Raw genomic sequence first — 17,332 nt, 5'->3', positions numbered from 1 at the left:
TATATTCAATTACCCAACAAACCCATCATTAGTTTTTGATATAGTGTTCAGTCATTCATTAGTTGTGTATAACACCCAGTCCTCATCACAACATGTGCCCTCCCTAATACCCCGGCCCTTTTATCAGAGAGAGCCCCAGTGCTAAGAAGGCGTTTCAAGTTTGTTTTTAGGGTCCATTAGTGTGATACCACTGTCTTCCTATAGGTTTTTAAAATAGATCATTGTCAAATACTTAGAGAACTGAGACTGTTAACTTACTGACCGGCAAGTCCTTTCTGAACTCACTTATTCTCATGTAAGTGAAGATGCAAGAATAATAGAGACAATATCTCTTTGGGAGGGTGGGACATAATATAATTCTTCCAAGTCTGAAAAATTGGTCTATCATCCCCCTCTTTTTCTAGAGACTTTTAGCTTTATTTCGTAGGAAGCTTGTGCTCTTAGAACATATCCACTGATGGTCCCTACCCAAAGCTCAGTCTTCTTATCCATACAGTGAATGAAACTCTCATTAACCAAGGTTAACACATGAAAAGAACTTGGTAGTTTTAGAGAACCACGCCCTCTCGAGCTCCCCGACGCAAGCCTGGCACAAAACAGGTGGGGAGGAAGCAAGAAGGGAGAAATGGGGAGGAGGGAGGAAAAGAGAGACGCCTTTAGCTTTTTGACTTTTCCAAATTAACAGAAGACAGGAAAGCAATCCAAATGGGCAACAGGAGCAAAATGAAATCCGAACAGAAGACTCACGTTGGCGCTTTAAAGTTAAGAAAGAAATATGCATTTAATGAAAATCAGAACAGGCTCCTGCCGAAATTGAAATTGGGCTCTCTGTCCCTTTCCTTGGCATATACTTATCAGTAGTGAAGGAAGTCAATATATGGGGACCCCCAAAACCGTGAAGCCATGTTTGTGTGTCCACAACTCAGTGACAGAAAAGCAGGAAAGCAAGGAAAGGACAAGAAGAAAGTCATATGTTCACATTCTCTGGTCTGAAAGAACTTCGCATAAATATATTCACGGAATAGTTTTATACGTAAGATGATCTGTTTTCACTTTAGAGCCCTCGCTGAGTACAATGTACTCAGTAGCATACTTCGACCTACTGGATTGCATTCTGGTGGAATTTAAAATGATAATTTTAGGCATCACTGTCCTATTGTGAAATAATCCTGTCATCGCTTTCAGTCTGTTACATACATTGCATCTTGAACTGCCTTGACCTTTCGTCTTCACATTCATGCCAGTTTCCCTGTTACCTGATTATTCTTGGCCATCAGTTTTTTTCTCCCTTACCATATATTAAACTTCCATGAACTCTCCCTCTTTTCTGTTCATCTGCATATTCCCAGTACATGTAGGTTGAATGAGGAAGTTCTGAAATAAAGCCCATAATGGTTCTCAGGCTGACCAACACATTAAAATCACTTGAGAGCTCTTAAAAAAAAAAAAAAAATCCATGTCCTGGGACACCAGGCTTTTGCTTGGTTATTCTTAAATGCTTCGTGGGTGATTCCAAGGTCATGTACAGAGAGGCAGGTCACCCTCCTTTGTTAGCTGTTGATACTCAGCACTTCTCTCCTTTGAACCTAGGTGCGTGCCTTCAGTGGACTTCTTGTTGTGCTTCTTTGTTTTCATTAATCGAATCACTTGTTTGCTTTCTCTTTAAATCCAAATGACGTGCACACAGGGTTTGGGGAGAGAGCATTGATCATCCTGCTCTCACTTCTCTGGGTCTTCAACTGGTCAACGTCAAAATAGCATCTTCCTTACTGATGTGAAGCAGATCTGGACATCCCACCTGACCTACAGCCCAGTGGGCTGCCTGGGGGTCCCCTCATCCACCACTGAAGTACACGGAGTTGTAGGTACACCACATAACCTGGGGGGCTCACCCCTGCCCTGGGGGAGCTGACCACACAGAGAACCAGAGATGCCTGCTCTGTGGGCAAGCAGAGCCATGCCTGTTCAGTTCTTCCTCCCAGAATTGCCCAGAATCTCCATCCTGCCCTTCTATCAATCCAGGAGAAATAGATTGCCTCCCCCTCTTCCACTATAATACACAGACACACAGACACACACACAAATCATCTTACATGCAACCGTTTTTAATGTTTAGCTGTGATATGGTTTTCCCCTGTCTGAAACTTCTCAAGGTCTCTTCCTTATTCCTAGTATTTTAAAATCTACTGTTACCACCTCCAACCCCAACAGCATGGATCTTTTTTTTTATTCCGTATGCAGATAGCAACGAGAACCTTAGAGATGCCTGCCTTCATTTTCCTGGAAAACCAAAGATATAAAGGAACATGCTCATCTCCTTCCTTCCCCTTTCTGTGTTCTTCTGGAGATTCAGTTGTTAGGCCCTCTGTGTTGATTCTCTGAGAGTGTATCTTTTTCCTTGTTCTTTTACCCTTGTCCCTTTGTTCTGCTTTTGGGAGATTCCTGCTAGTTTATATTCTTATGTTGTGATTATTTTTTTCACTGTAATATTAACTTCAAAAAAAAAAAAGAGTCCCCTTTTATTCTTCAATTGCACTTGACATCCACAGGATGCCATGTTTTCGCGTAGGTCTTTGCTGAAAGAAATTAGAGAGTTCAGTAGTCCTGTCCCCAACACCCTGCATTATATCCAGGTTCTTCTGCTTCCTCGCTCCCCCCATCCATTCCTACTTTCCTTTCTTTCTTTATGTCTTCTTTGCTCCTCCCCTTTGTTGTCCGCATCTTTTCCGTAGAGAATATACATCAGATGTGTGCCAATCAATTGTAGTCCTTGCATGTTCAAGAGTAGAAGTTGGAGGCTCTGTGTGGAGAGAGGTGCTTGTTGTGTGGTGAAATTTCCTGTGGGATGGATAAGCAGAAAGCTGCATGTTTTTCATTAGGGAATCCTTGATGTTAGTACATGTATGTCTTTCGCTAAAGTGTTGTTTCTCCAAAGAAAAATATTCTTTCTCTGTAATAGTGAGTCCTATTATTGAGATCTCTTACAGGGTCAGGGATAGGCAGTGAAGAAAGGGAACTGGAGATCCTGCTGATCACTTTGGAGACTTGAATTCAGTCCCCATGTTTTCAGCCCCAAACATCTTTCCTGATCTTCAGGTCAGACTCTGCAGTCTATCTGCAGGAACTAAACTATAAACTCCTGTTAGTGTCTGGTGATACCAGAAAGGGACACACACGTGGGCATCTATCCTTCCATTTACTTAGACACCATTGGTTGTCTGTTTCCAGCTTTGGCTCTTAGCCACTCTGCATGATAACTGGTTTCTCCTTGTTGTGAACCTTTCTTGGGTTCTCTGACAACCTATGCTGTTTCATTGGAGGTATTTAGGCCATTTATATTTAATGTGGTTACAGATATGCTTGGTTAAATCTATCCTCTGGCTGTTTGTTTTCTGTCCCCATTTGTTCTTTGTTCTTTTTTTCTATTTCTGCCTCTTTTTGGATTTTTTTAAATTATTCCATCTTCTCTCCTTTATTGTGTTATCAGTTATTACTCTCTGAAGTAGTATTTTCGTGGTTCCTTGAGGCTAACAGCATACCTATGCACTTAGGTACAATGTAACTAACTTATCACTGTATTTTTTTCACTGGACAGGATGCCACTTACTACAACATACCTTCAAGTGATACTGAACCACTTTGTAAAGTACTTCCATTTCTTCAACACTGGGGTTTCACACCCACATATTGATTAGTCCTTAGCTGAATAATCAAGGAGACTGCTGTGCAAATTTCTGGATTTCCATTGATGTAGATTTCTCCTCTCTGGATTTTGACCCTGTGAACTCCACCATCCCACCCCCTGCAGATTTCCAGGTGTGTTCCTGAATTTGGGAAAACTGTGGGCTTTGCCTGGTTTCCCTCCCTGAGCCATATCCTGGGGATTCTCTTCAGGTGTTAAAGTGGCACAACTATATGACCATTGTGGTTGTTTACCATCTCTTGGGAATCACTGGCCTTTATTAGTAGTTGATCTATGTCTCCTTAACCATTGTCTCAAATACTCTGGTTTTGTAGTCATTTTGAGAGGCAGTGTAAATCCAGTCCCTTGTTAGTCCTTCTTGGCTAGAAACAGAACTCCCCATGTACTTTTGTGCGTATGAATTTGTGTTCTTTTTCATGCTCTGATCTTTCCTTTCCTTTCTTTTTGTTCTTGTGGGTTTATACCTTTTAAAAATTGCCTTGCTGTCCTTTTAGTGGCATCTTCAGAGAGAAAGGTAGAATCACAAGAGAGAACCAATGGTGGATGAATCACATGCATTTCAGTCTCCATAATACTTTTTATTCTACAACCAAGGCTGGCATCTGAGATCAGAGCTGACAATTGAGATGAGATCTTTTTGACATTTTTAGTATTAATTGCATGTTTAATAAAAAAATGGTTAATGAACTTAGTTTGTCTGCTGTTCACCTCCGTTGCTGAATTATCTTTTATAAGTGTAAAAATACCTTATAAGTTGCATACAGATCTTGGAAGAGAACATGACAGATTGATTGATGGGCAAGACTCACTTCTGTCCCCTTTTTGTGCTGCTGTGTATGTGATCCTGAAGGCCTAGCATGTGGCCACAAGGGCACATCAATTTGAGAATAAGTGTTTCATTTTGTCATGCTGGTTCATTCAATAAAGGCCTAGTCTTTGTCCTCGAATTTTTCATAATTAAGACTCTGGGGGCATGTTAGATGAGAAGATTATACATTACATGTCTTGTGGCTGAATTAGCATTGGTTGATGACACTAGAGAGCACTACAGGAGTCTCCTGCAGACAAAGAACCAGCCTGGAGTCCTGGAGTACCACGTTGCCCAAAAGCTTTGTGGAGTCTGGAAAAGGGGACCGATGAGTAGATTCTCTAAGTACAAATAAGGGCTAGGAAGGTGGGTGGGGTGGGGGGAGTTGTTTCCAGGAAGAAGGAAAGTCGTTTCCAGGCCAGAAACAAAACCATAAAAGAGGATGGCCTAAGTGCCAGCCATTCGTGTGACCAGAACTGGTGCGTGTGGAAAGGCTCTGCGGGGGAGTCAGGGGTGTGGAGCCAAGACCACCTCGTTCAGGGAAGAACTCTGTAATGCCTTTGGAAAGATAACCCTGGCACATTTCAACAAGTACTATAGAAAACTGTCATATTTAAGAAAAAGCAGTAGACCCACAATCAACAGTGAAGACATGAATGGAAACTAAGAGAAGGAATATTTTGCTTCTTTTCAAACCTCAAAGCTGATCTTGAAACCTTTATGTCTATGAAGTGTGCACCTGCTTTAAAATAGTGCAGTAAGTCTGAGTTCTGATTTTAAAGGCTTGAGATCAGCAGGCCTTCCTTGCTCTCATTTTAATCTTATTTGATGTATTTTTCCTTAAACAAGTATTCCTAGTGATCAGAACTTGAACTTTGCCACTTTGAGTCAGTTCTTCATGTCTTTCATAGAGTAGTCCTTGTGAAGAAGAAGGTCGGCATTGCCTGAGTAAGTTCGTGAAATAAACATCTGTAAGGGAAAAAAAAGTCTTGAAATATTTCCTCTGCTTTTTAAATTGTGCAATTAATCACTCACGGTGGTGTGAATCTGGTGTCATTCCAAACCTGGCAGTTCTAAGGGATAATATCATCCTTCGGGTAAGTTTAATATTTGAGTTGCCAGGAAAGAAATCTTGATTATTCAGATAGTGTCTAACGTGGTTCCCTAATTACCTCATTTTTGACTGTTCACAACTAAGTATATCTGAATGTAACATAAACATTAGTCTGAGATGCTGTTTTTCCGTTCAGGCAGGTTATTACTCCATAAGCAAAAAAAAAAAAAAAAGATAATTTAGTGGTAAATCCCAAGCCTTAAAATATCAATTCCTAGAAAGTTTGCTTCTAATCAGGACCTTCACTGCAGGATTACAGTAGTGCGTAGGGTATAGTAAATATTGACACAATGATGTCACAGCATAATGCTTCAGGATTTTGCAAAGAGTCGAATGAGGATGGGAGGAGTCTGCGTATTTAAAACTCAGGTATTTATTACGTTAAGCAACTAAAGAGGAGTCAGCTTGCTTAAGTTTCCAGTGAATGTGTTTTCTTGTGATTTTTGAAACCATTTACTTCCTTCTCCAAGCTTCAGGAAACAAATGAAAAGCGCTCCAGAAAGAATAGTTTGGAAAGATTGCACAGCCATGCCCAAGTTATTTCCTTGAGGACACCAGCCATGGAGGTTCCCCTTAGAGGCCTTCTCTTTTAGTTTTAAATCTCAAACTCCTCTTTTGTAGTTCCTTGTGCCTAGCGGATGTGTTCTGGTCACTCATGGTGTAGAAATACCTGAGACGTGATCACATTTTCCAAGCGACACTTTATTGATATAGAGGGGGTGAAGACAGTAGCTGTTTCAGCCAAAAAGGTCGTCTAGGTCTTAAAATATTAACGTAAATTGAGAACATGGAAGTCAAGTGCTAAACACTTAGTGGGCGCTCCACAAATATTTCATAGGTGTCAGGGAATCAGAGTTTTTGACTCTTAAATGTATCTGATCTTTCCGTAGATCATGCTTGGTAATGAAGCTTTGTCTCACCATTAGACGTTGACTAGGACATGAACATTCCTGCCTCCCCTCTCTGGCATCATGTGTTCCCTGTTTTAGGCAAGCTCTTATTGGAGTGTACTCTAGAGAGAACCCCAGTATCATGAAAGAGTTATAATCTAAAGGATGCCCTTCAGTAAGCTGTGTGTGTGCAAGCTAGGAGGTTATCGGCATGCTTTGGAGAATAAGACGTGAGGACAGGAGAGTCCTCCCCAGGGGCATCTGACAGCTGGGAAGGAAGAGGGTCCTTCGGAGAAGCTGGTGATGAGCAACAATGTCTCTGGTGACCAGAGTCTGGGGTCTGACTGCCATGGAGACCAAAGGAGGGCCACTCTGCTTCATGATTATAAAGAACAGGCATCCAGGGCGAGTTCTTCCAGGGGAGCCACTCACATAGCTCCAAGTCCAGGCCAGGATTGTGCAATCATTGTCCCATTTTCAGGGAAGACAGCTAGTCATTTCAGAAGGTAGACCGTTACAGTACTGTCTGATGAGGGAGGAAGACAAAGGATGCTGAGGGGGTCTATGGGCAGGGCTGGGAGACAAGCAGATGGAAAAGGCTGCCCTCCCACCCCCCACATTTAATTTTGAAGGATGACTAGGAGCCAGAGCATCACGGAGTTAAAGGTAGAAAAGGACAATCTCAGCAAAGGGAGCAGCATGGCTCCTGCTACTCTCAGGATGGGGGGGGGCGGAGATCGCAGGCTGAATCCAGCGCGGCACGGTGTCCCATAAGTTAGGCATCTCGGCGGCAGGTCTGGGCAGAGTTCAGAGACACATCTGCATTTATCAGTTTACACCTGTGAGCATAGCAGCTCTCATTTATTTATTTATTATTATTTTTTTTTTAGAGTTCCTCTTTCAGACTATTTTTAACGTTGGGGAACTTCCTGACATCTGTCAGATTGCTCAGGTGGAACCTCGATTGTATTTACACCTAATAGTGAGATTTGAAGCCCTCCACGTAGATCACTTTGTAGAAGCTACTCAGTGCATTTCCTGGATTGGATCTGGTAGCCGTTCTGTGGATGAATTAAAAAGGAATGGTTCTGTTTGCTGTTTTTCAGGTACCACGATCAGCAGGATGTTACCAGCAACTTCCTCGGAGCGATGTGGTTGATATCAATAACTTTTCTCTCCATCGGGTATGGCGACATGGTACCAAACACATACTGTGGGAAAGGCGTCTGTTTGCTTACTGGAATAATGGTAAGTATCCTGCCACTTTGTTTCTTTCACTGATTCTCTAAGATCGCAAAGGCACTCCACATGATGGTGTGACGGTGTGCCATTCGGTTTCCTGACCGTGAGCGGCAAAGCATTAATGATCAGTTCTGGGTTGGGAGAGGACATCACTGATTTTCATCTTCATTCTTAACGTGACACAGCTCCGTGAAGCTCACTGTGCCCCTGGATTGCTCTTTGGGGGAGAGGGACTAATTTTGATGAGCAAATCCTGGTCTTTGAGCTTCAGCTTCAGCCAGAAATTTCTTTATTTCAGTGGTTTCTGCCATTGTCCTACTAGTTATGTGAACTTTAGTAAATTTCTTCTCTCTGAAACTTACTTTCCTTATCTGCAAAACAGGGACCCTGATAACCTGGCCTGAAGTGTGGCGAAGGGCTGAAGAGTTGCACATTTTGTTGGTTACAGAATTAGACTATGATGGACCCTTGAACTTGGGTTTAGAATGCATGGGCTACTTACATACAGATTTTTTTTTTTAAGTATCGTATAGTACCTACTTAAAATGTATTTTCCTTACAATTTTCTGAATAACATATTCTTCTCTGTTGTGGGAAAGTTGACTTCTAAGTTAAGGTAGGCTTAGGCAAGGATAGACATCCAGGAGGAGGAAATGGTTTGTTTAAAGGCAATAGGTCAGGGAGGAGCTTCGTACCTTTGAGCACAACCACTGGGCCAGGAACACACAGAGTCAAGTAAAAAAGTGGGGACACCTGGGTGGCTCAGTCAGTTAAGCATCTCCCTTCTGCCCAAGTCATGGTCCCGGCGTCCTGGGATGGAGTCTGGCTTAGGGCTCCCTGCTCAGTGGGGAGTCTGCTTCTTTACCTGTCCCTGCCTTGCTTGTCTTCTCTAGTGTATGCGTGCGCCAAAAAAAGAAAAAGAAAAAAGGTGGAAGGTGGTCTGACATGAGGGCTGGAATGGGAGGTGAGGTCTGGGGGAGATACTGAGAAATGTTTGCAGCCTGATGTGGGGCTTGATCTCACGATACATGAGATCATGACTGAGCCAAAATCAAGAGACGCTCAACCGACCAAACCACTCAGGCACCCCGACATACCACCGTTCTGAGACCTGTGGCAGGTACAGACACACCCCCTTACTTCTTACACCTTCCACTTTGACTGGGACTAGTTTGTTCCATGTGTTTTGTTTTTTTTTTAAGATTTTGTTTATTTGACAGGCAGAAATCACAAGTAGGCAGAGAGGCAGGTAGAGAGAGAGAGAGGAGGAAGCAGGTTCCCTGCTGAGCAGAGAGCCCGATGTGGGGCTCAATCCCAGGACCCTGGGATCATGACCTGAGCCAAAGGCAGAGGCTTTAACCCACCGAGCCACCCAGGCGCCCCTGTTCTATGTGTTGTAGATGACGACGGGAGGGTGGCAAGTTGTCTCAAACTGATCATAATGCGGTGTGAACTTTTAAATGCCGAAGCCAGGCATCACTTCCCATTGCCACATTGTTGGCAGTGACCTATGTTCTATTCGTTGCTTAGCTGCTTTTTCTAGTTTGGATACAGCCAAATATTATCTCGCTGCTTCTTTGATTTTCTGCCTGGGTCAGGATATGAGAGCTAATACCAGGAGCTCCTTAGGCAGGAAATTCCCAGCGTTTCTGAAGTTAGGCATCTCTCCCAATGCCTCCCCTGTGTCCACCCCCAGGTTGGCAGCAGAGGCACAGGCTCTCCATGTGAAGGCCTTTGAACAGTGGCCAGGGAAGCCCGTACCCTTGTAACAGCTGCCTCAGGGGACTGTTCCAAGAGTCAGAACTAGCAGGAAGGACTGCGTGCCTGTGGCATAGATTGGAGCGGGAACATTCTTCTCTCACTCGGTAGTACCGACCTGGGGTAAGGCAGCTATGTGTTCTCAGGCTGAGGAGGTCCACTCCCATAAAATCCAGGGCTAGTTTTAAGGCCACCAGGAGCCACAAGATGACCATTTCAGGTCCCAGTTGTAAGGAATATAATATGTGGGTATCACTTCACATGGTTGGCTTATAAAAGAAAAATGCAGTTCTGTGCATTTTAATGAAAAAAATTTTTTTTCATTATGCTGGGGATGGTCTGTTCTGTTAACTATTGGATCACTTCCTCCTTTCCCCTCAGAAGATAGCATTTTGTTCTATAGCATAATGCTCTGGGAAATAAAATTTTCATGGATGTATTTTTGGAGGGCCATAACAAGCCCACAAGGGACATGAATGATGCTATTTATAAAAACAAAAAACAAAGCAAAAAACAAACAAACAAAAAACCCAGAACTGCTAATTGTAGAGTCTTTCCCCTTAAGCTTCTTAGAAACAATTTCCTTGGTGTTTCTTTTAGGCAAGATGTTCTCCCCCACTCTCCTTTTTATTGTTGAATCAGGTATGACTCAGGGTTTGTGCAAATGGTCTAATACGCCATAAATCAGAACCGGATGGGAGGTCAGCCTTGCCTGGGTCTTGCAGTATTTCTAGCTTTCCTCGCTTTTTTCGTTGTCCTCAGGGTCTTCAGAGCCTCACCTGACAGCACAAAATCTCTTATTGAGTTGAACTACTTGCTTACTTAGGTTTCACTAGGGATCCTACTTCACAGAAAAAATAGGAGTTACACTCAACCTTTCATCTATACGGACCCAAAGATGTTACGACTTCGCTGCTGCCCTCTGGCTTCATGGTGAAACAGACTCTCTGTTCTCAGGCTGAGGAGGTCCACTCCCATGTAAGGAACAGATGAGACTTTTTAATTTTTTATTTAAATTCAAATTTAGTTAACATAGAGTGTCTTATTAGTTTCAGAGGTAGAATTTAGTGACTTATCAATTACATATAAGACCCAGTGCTCAGTCCAGTCCATCAAGTGCCCTCCTTAATGCCCGTCACCTGGTTACCCCTTCCCTCCCGCCCCTCCCCACTCCAGCAACCCTCGGTTTGTTCCCTAGAGTTGACAGTCTCTTATAGAGTTAACAGTCTCCCTCTGTTTTTGTCATTTCTTATTTTTCCTCCCCTTCCCCTGTGTTCATCTGTTTTGTTTCTTAAATTCTGCATAGGCGTGAAATCATATGGCATCTTTCTCTGACTGATTTATTTTACTTAGCATAACAACCTCTAGCTCCATCCATGTCCTTGCAGGTGGCAAGGTTTCATTCTTTTTGATGGCTGTGTAATATTCCATTGTGTGTATATACCACATTTTCTTTATCCGTTCACCTGTCGATGGACATCTGGGCTCTTTCCATAGTTCGTCTATGTGGACATTGCTGCTATGAACATTGGGGAGCAGGTGCCCCTTCAAACAGACTTATTTCTTAACTGGCCCCATCCAAACTGGTTTACTTGCATGTCGACAAATTCATTAACCTTGGACTAACCTACATGAAATGCTTCATGGAGTTGGATTGTGTCTATCCTTAGACCAAGCAACCTCCCATGGAGTCACGTCCCCAGAGCGACCTTCCGGGGATGAGTTTCCGGGAATTGATTCCATCCCATGTAAACTTTCTGGGGCTTGACCATGTGTTGCTCAGGTTATCCATATGGATATGGAGAGTGTTTGGCTGACAGTGAAGATACCTTGAAGAAGCTAAGTTGTCTTCCCAGCCCATAGATATGGTTAGTTTCCTTTAAAAAAGTGTCTGACAAAACACCTTTCATCTTGTTTTGTTTTTTGGCTTTTGTTTCAGGAAACTTAAATACCAGTTTGTCACTTTGGGATTATCCACGCCAGACACGACTTGCTTTTATTTTAGGCATTTATTTGCCTATTCCCCCTTGGGCTTTTGCAATGCATGTTTAGGTAAAATGCACAATGTCAGATTTCCCGTGGGCCATCTCTCTCTCTCTCTCCATCTGGTCCCTACTAAATTGTGAAAAGGAAATACTATTTACAATACTCCTGAGAGAGGACAGGGTCATCCCTGAATCATCTTGTCTATTATCTCTGAAGTGCTATATTTTTTGTATTCTTTTATATTTGAATTTTCTGGTTTTTGTCTTTATGAAGTTGATAGAATTTATAGCTTTATGTGGTGGGCTCTTTTTTTCCACTTTGATGTAAGATATAGTCACCCCAAATGCTAACATCTACAAAGACCATTTCCCATTTCAAAATGTACACATAAAGAAATGAGCACTGGCTTTCTTCATAAAACTAATGAAACTAATGAATTATTTCATGGCACCTTTTTAGATGTGCACATTTCATTGGTTAAAATCCCAAAATTAAACTGTAATTTAAAATATTTTAAATAGCTTAATTTGTGTCGTGAGTGATATTTTTGGGCTCCAATGACATTAAGATTAATCTGCAGTGCTCTGGGCAGAAGTATATTGTGAAAAAGTGAGGAGAGAGAGTTTTCCAGAATATTTCTAAGAGACAAACAAATGGCCTTATCAACAAAACAAAACACCTCTCCTTGCCTGAAATGTCAATTGTGAATCCAAGACAACCTTGCAGAGCTTTTCTTGTAATTTTTACAGTGTTGTGTGCATAAATAATGATGGAAATGCTTAAAATAAGATGATCTTAGATACAGATACCACGGTATGATAGATCAGACAAATCAAGCAGAAATCTCCTTCTTACCCACACCTACCTAATAGTAAAGCTGAAGACACAAAGATCTCTTTCTCTCTCCTAGATAGTGTCTTATAAACACAGACTCCCAGGATTGCTTAATGGTCATTCATCACCCTTCCAGAGAAAGCCATGAAGGTTGTAATTACTTTTTTCTCTTTATCCATCAGTCTTTCCTCTGTGAGGTCCTACCAAGGATTTGATGCTTCCGCAGCCAATGGGATGACCTCTAAATGGCTTTCTTCTTTTGGCTGAAGGTGCTGGGCAGACATCACTGTCAGATCGTTGGTGTCTTAACTTTTCATCAGTTGGGAGCTGGACATGATGAGAACATCATGTCCTACTTGATGTAGAGCAGGTAGTTGTTTTGCTTAGCAATTATAAAGTTATCCTAGCTATGCTTTCATATCTGTATGTGTAGACAAAAAAGCTCTACTTTTCCCTTACTTAGGAATATATAGGATCATTTCAAGAGGAGAATACAGTTGCACTGGTGAAAGGGTATCTCTAGGCTTATAGGAGAATGAAGGTCATTAAGTCACTTAGCATTTTTGCTTGTCTATTTCTATAGAATTATGGCAACTCCTGTGGGCCCTTTACCTAGAACATATGACAAGATTTTTTGGCAAAATTACCTTAAAACAGGAAGTATCATCTGCCCCATCCTAGGGACACAAGTTATTACCTGGTAAGCGGTTCCCCATGGATTCATTAACACATGTGGGTCCAGTTCACAAGTGTGATCTAGCTTCTCCCCAACCATTTCTGCAGTTTGGAACAATTTAACAATCATGGCAGCAGTGAATCATTCAAGTTTTATTCAGGGAACCACAATAACAAAAAGGTCTATTTTTTATACCACCTCAGGATGAGAGTTTAAGATAATAAATCCTTTTACCCATTGTTGAGGAGTCTTTTTTTTTTTTTTAATTTAATTTTTTTCAGTGTTCCAAGATTCATTGTTTATGCACCACACCCAGGGCTCCACACAATCCGTGCCCTCCTTAACACCCACCACCAGGCTCACCCAACCCCCCAGCCCCTCCCCTCCAAAACCCTCAATTTGTTTCTCAGAGTCCACAGTCTCTCATGGTTTGTCTCCCCCTCCAATCATCCCCAACTCCTTCTCCTAGTGTCCTCCATGTTATTCCTTATGCTCCACAAGTAAGTGAAACCATCTGATAAATGACTCTCTCTGCTTGACTTACTTCACTCAGCATAATCTCCTCCAGTCCCGTCCATGTTGCTACAAAAGTTGGGTATTCATCCTTTCTGATGGAGGCATAATACTCCATAGTGTATATGGACCACATCTTCCTTATCCATTCGTCCGTTGAAGGGCACCTTGGGTCTTTCCACAGTTTGGCGACTGTGGCCATTACTGCTATGAACATTGGGGTACAGATGGCCCTTCTTTTCACTACATCTGTATCTTTGGGGAGGAGTCTTGACGGAAAGTCACATGGTGGCTCAGTCAGTTGTCAAAGGTCAGTTTTCATCCTGAGGGGGAAAAAACGCTACATTGTTCAATTAGTCACAGAGTCTTCCAGAACACAGCCATCAATTAGCCAGAGCTTATAAAGAGAATGACTGGTATTCAAGAGGGCTAAACTGAAGGTCTGGTTATATTCTTCCTACTTTCTCTCTCTCCATTCAGGGATTTTTTTTTTCCCCCCTGCCAGGGGATATAGAAATCCTGAGAAACTAGAGTAAAAACTCAGTTCCTGGTATTGCTTGTGTGAATAAACAAAAAACAAAACAAACAAAAAACCCACCCCAGGATACTTTTTGTAAGTCTTCTAGAATTTGACATGACGTGTTTAGGATCAAATAACTTGGAAGAAGCTTTTTATTTGCTGGGGTCTTTCTGGTGTGTTCAGTGAATTTGAGGAGAGCCCATCTTTAAATTCTTCAGCTCATTTCTATGTTGCGCAGAGGAGCAGCGGGGGTTGATGGACCTTCAGTCAGAAGACAGAGTTCTCTACCAGTGCCCTAAGCAGACATTCATGGCTCCACAGGGACATTTCTCCAGAAATATAATAGCTGCTTTCCAAGTACAGACACGTCGAGTCAGAAGTTGTTGTGACCTTCTAGCTTCTGACTTGTTGCCTCCACCATTCCACCTGATTTTTCTAGACTATCAGCACTTTTATTTGGCAGGACTACCGTTCCTGTCTTTACAGTACGTGCCCTCACCCTGGCTCTGTCACTAATAAGGAGATTGAAACCCGGGCGTGACTCATTGTTGACTACCAGTTTTAGGCACCGTTTCTTTCTTTCCAACCGTCAGAGTGCAAGAATGAGCTGAACCAGCAAATCACTCTAATGGAGATTTGGGTTTTATAGGTCTGGATTTTTTGACTGAACTCAAAAAAACCACAATTACCTCCTCCCCTCTTCCACTGGTTGAGGACAGCAGACTTGACCTTTCCCCTCCTATCAGCAAATACCAACTCATCTTTAAAGAAATTCAGGGCAATCTGTCTTCAAAATTACCTGGACTGTTGTTGATTTTCATGACCCGAGGAGATCTTGCAGAATTCCAATGGGATAGAATAGGAAAGCTGAGTGGTTTATAGAATTTTAGTTGCCAGAAGTGATTGGTTAACGTAGTTTCACGAAAAAAAAAAAAAAGTGTATCAGACCAGCGCACTAAAATGTGTTTATTATTCTGTGATACTGCATCAGTCAACCCCAGGGACAGAGAAATGGGCAGTTTTTCCAAATACTAATTTTATCTTCCTTTTGGAGGATACGCAGATATTTTCAAGTTAATCGGCCTTAAAGCTGTTTTATTAATTTGGGTGTATTTTAAGGAAAAAGCATGATTTTTTTTTCAAATTAACTGTATTTTGGTAAATTTTAATTACTGTTAGTCGAACAAATTGGCTATCACACTCAAGTTATGAGCTTTTAGGAGCTACTATAAGACTTGCAGGAGGAGAATTAATTTAGCACTGGCGTATTTTGAACACTCATTTTTTTTTTTCATTAGTCATTTTTGGTGAGGGTGTGGATCCTGAAATTTCTAAAAGAAAATTATACATTCCAGTGTTTATGTTACATTTGTGGCAGGTGCCTCTTTAAATAAGAATCCAAACCTTTACCCAATGTGCTATTAAAGTATTTCCCTTCTCTATAGGCTCATATTGTCAGCTTGTTAAATCTTGCTCCCCAAAATGGATTTCCAAAATGATTCTTGAAGGAATCCACCAGAGGAGCAGAACCAGGAGACCTGGTGTAAAATGACGGTGGTGCCTTGAACTTTTCAAACATCGTGCAGTAAAATGACCTCGGGGAGAATGAATTTCTTCCTGAACATTCTGCGGCCCAATGTGCCTTACAGTTTCTGTGTTCTGATGAAGAAATGCAGAATGGAAGAAAGGGCTGTATTTTTTCCATTTGGCAGCTTCTCAGACCCTCCAGGTGTTGGGGTTCCACTTCTGCTTTATGCTGATTATCTGGTATAGGGCAGTGAGCTTTAGTAATGATCTCTTCTAAGGACACGGTCTCCCTCCTCTCTCTCTCTTTCTCTCTAGCAACGTGTAATTTGTTGGAAGGAAAAGTGACACAGCAGCTAAGGAGAACCTCCACATTTTCCTTGAGTCTGTCAGCTTCGTAAACACACCCGTGTTTTTCCTTGTGTAGTCTGGAGGGTCCCGAGCATCTTGAAGGGACAGGCCAGTGATTTGTTTCATTCTTCCTTCATAACATGAGCGAAAGGGGAGACCAGGAACCAGGATATGTTTTCTGACTGCGGTGAAAGGAAGGCGACTCATCTTGGTAAAGGCATACAGGGATCTTCCTTTCAGAGAGTAACATGTGTTCGTCCCAACTGTTCCTACATCCATCACGATGACGACACACTTTGGAGGAAATGTTGTAAAAGCATGTTTACTCTCATCTGTCTTCACTTCACGGAACGGAATGGACAATAACATCATGCCGTTACTTAAATCTTTAAAACCCGTCACGTGGGTGGGGATTTCCTTGGAACCTGGGAAACTTTCATTTTGCATACCTCTACATTTTTTTTTTTAAGTTACTTTTTTGAAACCCAATTCTATCCACATGGAGTCCTTTGATGAATATTAAGAACCTGGGGATGTAGGAGTTTATGGCTGCCCTAATTAAAACAAAACTAAAGGAGTGGCTGTGTTTGAACAGAGGGAGGTTTCTAAGTGGTCCTTGAGGTACCATTTCAAGGGTACAGTTAGGATGATGAAGTGACAGGTATGAGTAATAGTTTGAACAACTCCTAAACTGTCAGACTCTCCTGCTTTTGCAGTTTGCCGCACATACTCATTTTAGTGCACAAGACTTGCGGCGAGCTAGAGAATGCTGACCGGGGGTGGGGACCAAAACCAAAAACAACAAAAAAGAGCGCAAGGATAAACACAAATAAAAATCGACCTTCAAAGGCTCTTGATACCGGTGATTTTCCACTCCTGTTAGGATGTTGATCTCTTTCCAGAAGGATCTCAGCAGTGGCCACCTGCCAGGGGAGAACAATATTCAACTTTGAGTGCCAGCCGCCGCTCACAGCTCCTCTCTCTCTAGCAGTTGAAGCCCCTCAGATTTTTACATTCTCTGCTTATGCGGAAACCACTGGTGCTCTTGAATTTCGTTACTGAGTGATGAGCACCTGGGAGCAGTGTGCAACATGTGATCTGTATTTCTCGAGCAAATAGTAACTACAGTGGGCAGGTATGGATGGCCATCTTGAGTGGCCACTGTTTTTTGGTTAGCCCCTTCCCAGTACACCAAAACTATTTAGATGTTGTGGCAAATGTTTGAAAGTGAATAGCACAGATGTGTATGCTTTCAAAAAGTCATTCCTTTTTTAAAATTGAGAGTATAGGTGATATATAATACTATGTTAGTTTCAGTGTGTGCTGCAGTGAATCGACATTTCTATGTATTAAGACAGGATCACCAGAAGTCTAGTTACCCCCTGTCACCATAAAAAGTCCTCACATTATTAT

The 17,332-nt window shown here is 42.1% G+C and overlaps 1 protein-coding gene across 2 annotated transcripts in view; it reads left to right on the top strand.

Moving 5' to 3' along the window:
• The window catches only part of KCNN2 (potassium calcium-activated channel subfamily N member 2), a 149,555-nt gene that overhangs the window by 105,201 nt on the left and 27,022 nt on the right, over positions 1 to 17,332 (top strand). For both annotated transcript variants that reach the window (XM_004759056.3, XM_045069313.1), the window contains exon 5: positions 7,622 to 7,763. In XM_004759056.3, coding sequence (XP_004759113.1) covers positions 7,622 to 7,763 — 142 coding nt within the window. The remainder of the gene's footprint in view (positions 1 to 7,621; positions 7,764 to 17,332) is intronic.

Source organism: Mustela putorius, unplaced genomic scaffold (assembly GCF_011764305.1).
Source record: "Mustela putorius furo isolate JIRA1106 unplaced genomic scaffold, ASM1176430v1.1 tig00003923_pilon_pilon_pilon, whole genome shotgun sequence".
Taxonomy (NCBI): Eukaryota; Metazoa; Chordata; class Mammalia; order Carnivora; family Mustelidae; genus Mustela; species Mustela putorius.
Note: the sequence above shows the minus strand (reverse complement) of the source record. Positions and strands in the feature narration are given on the sequence as shown.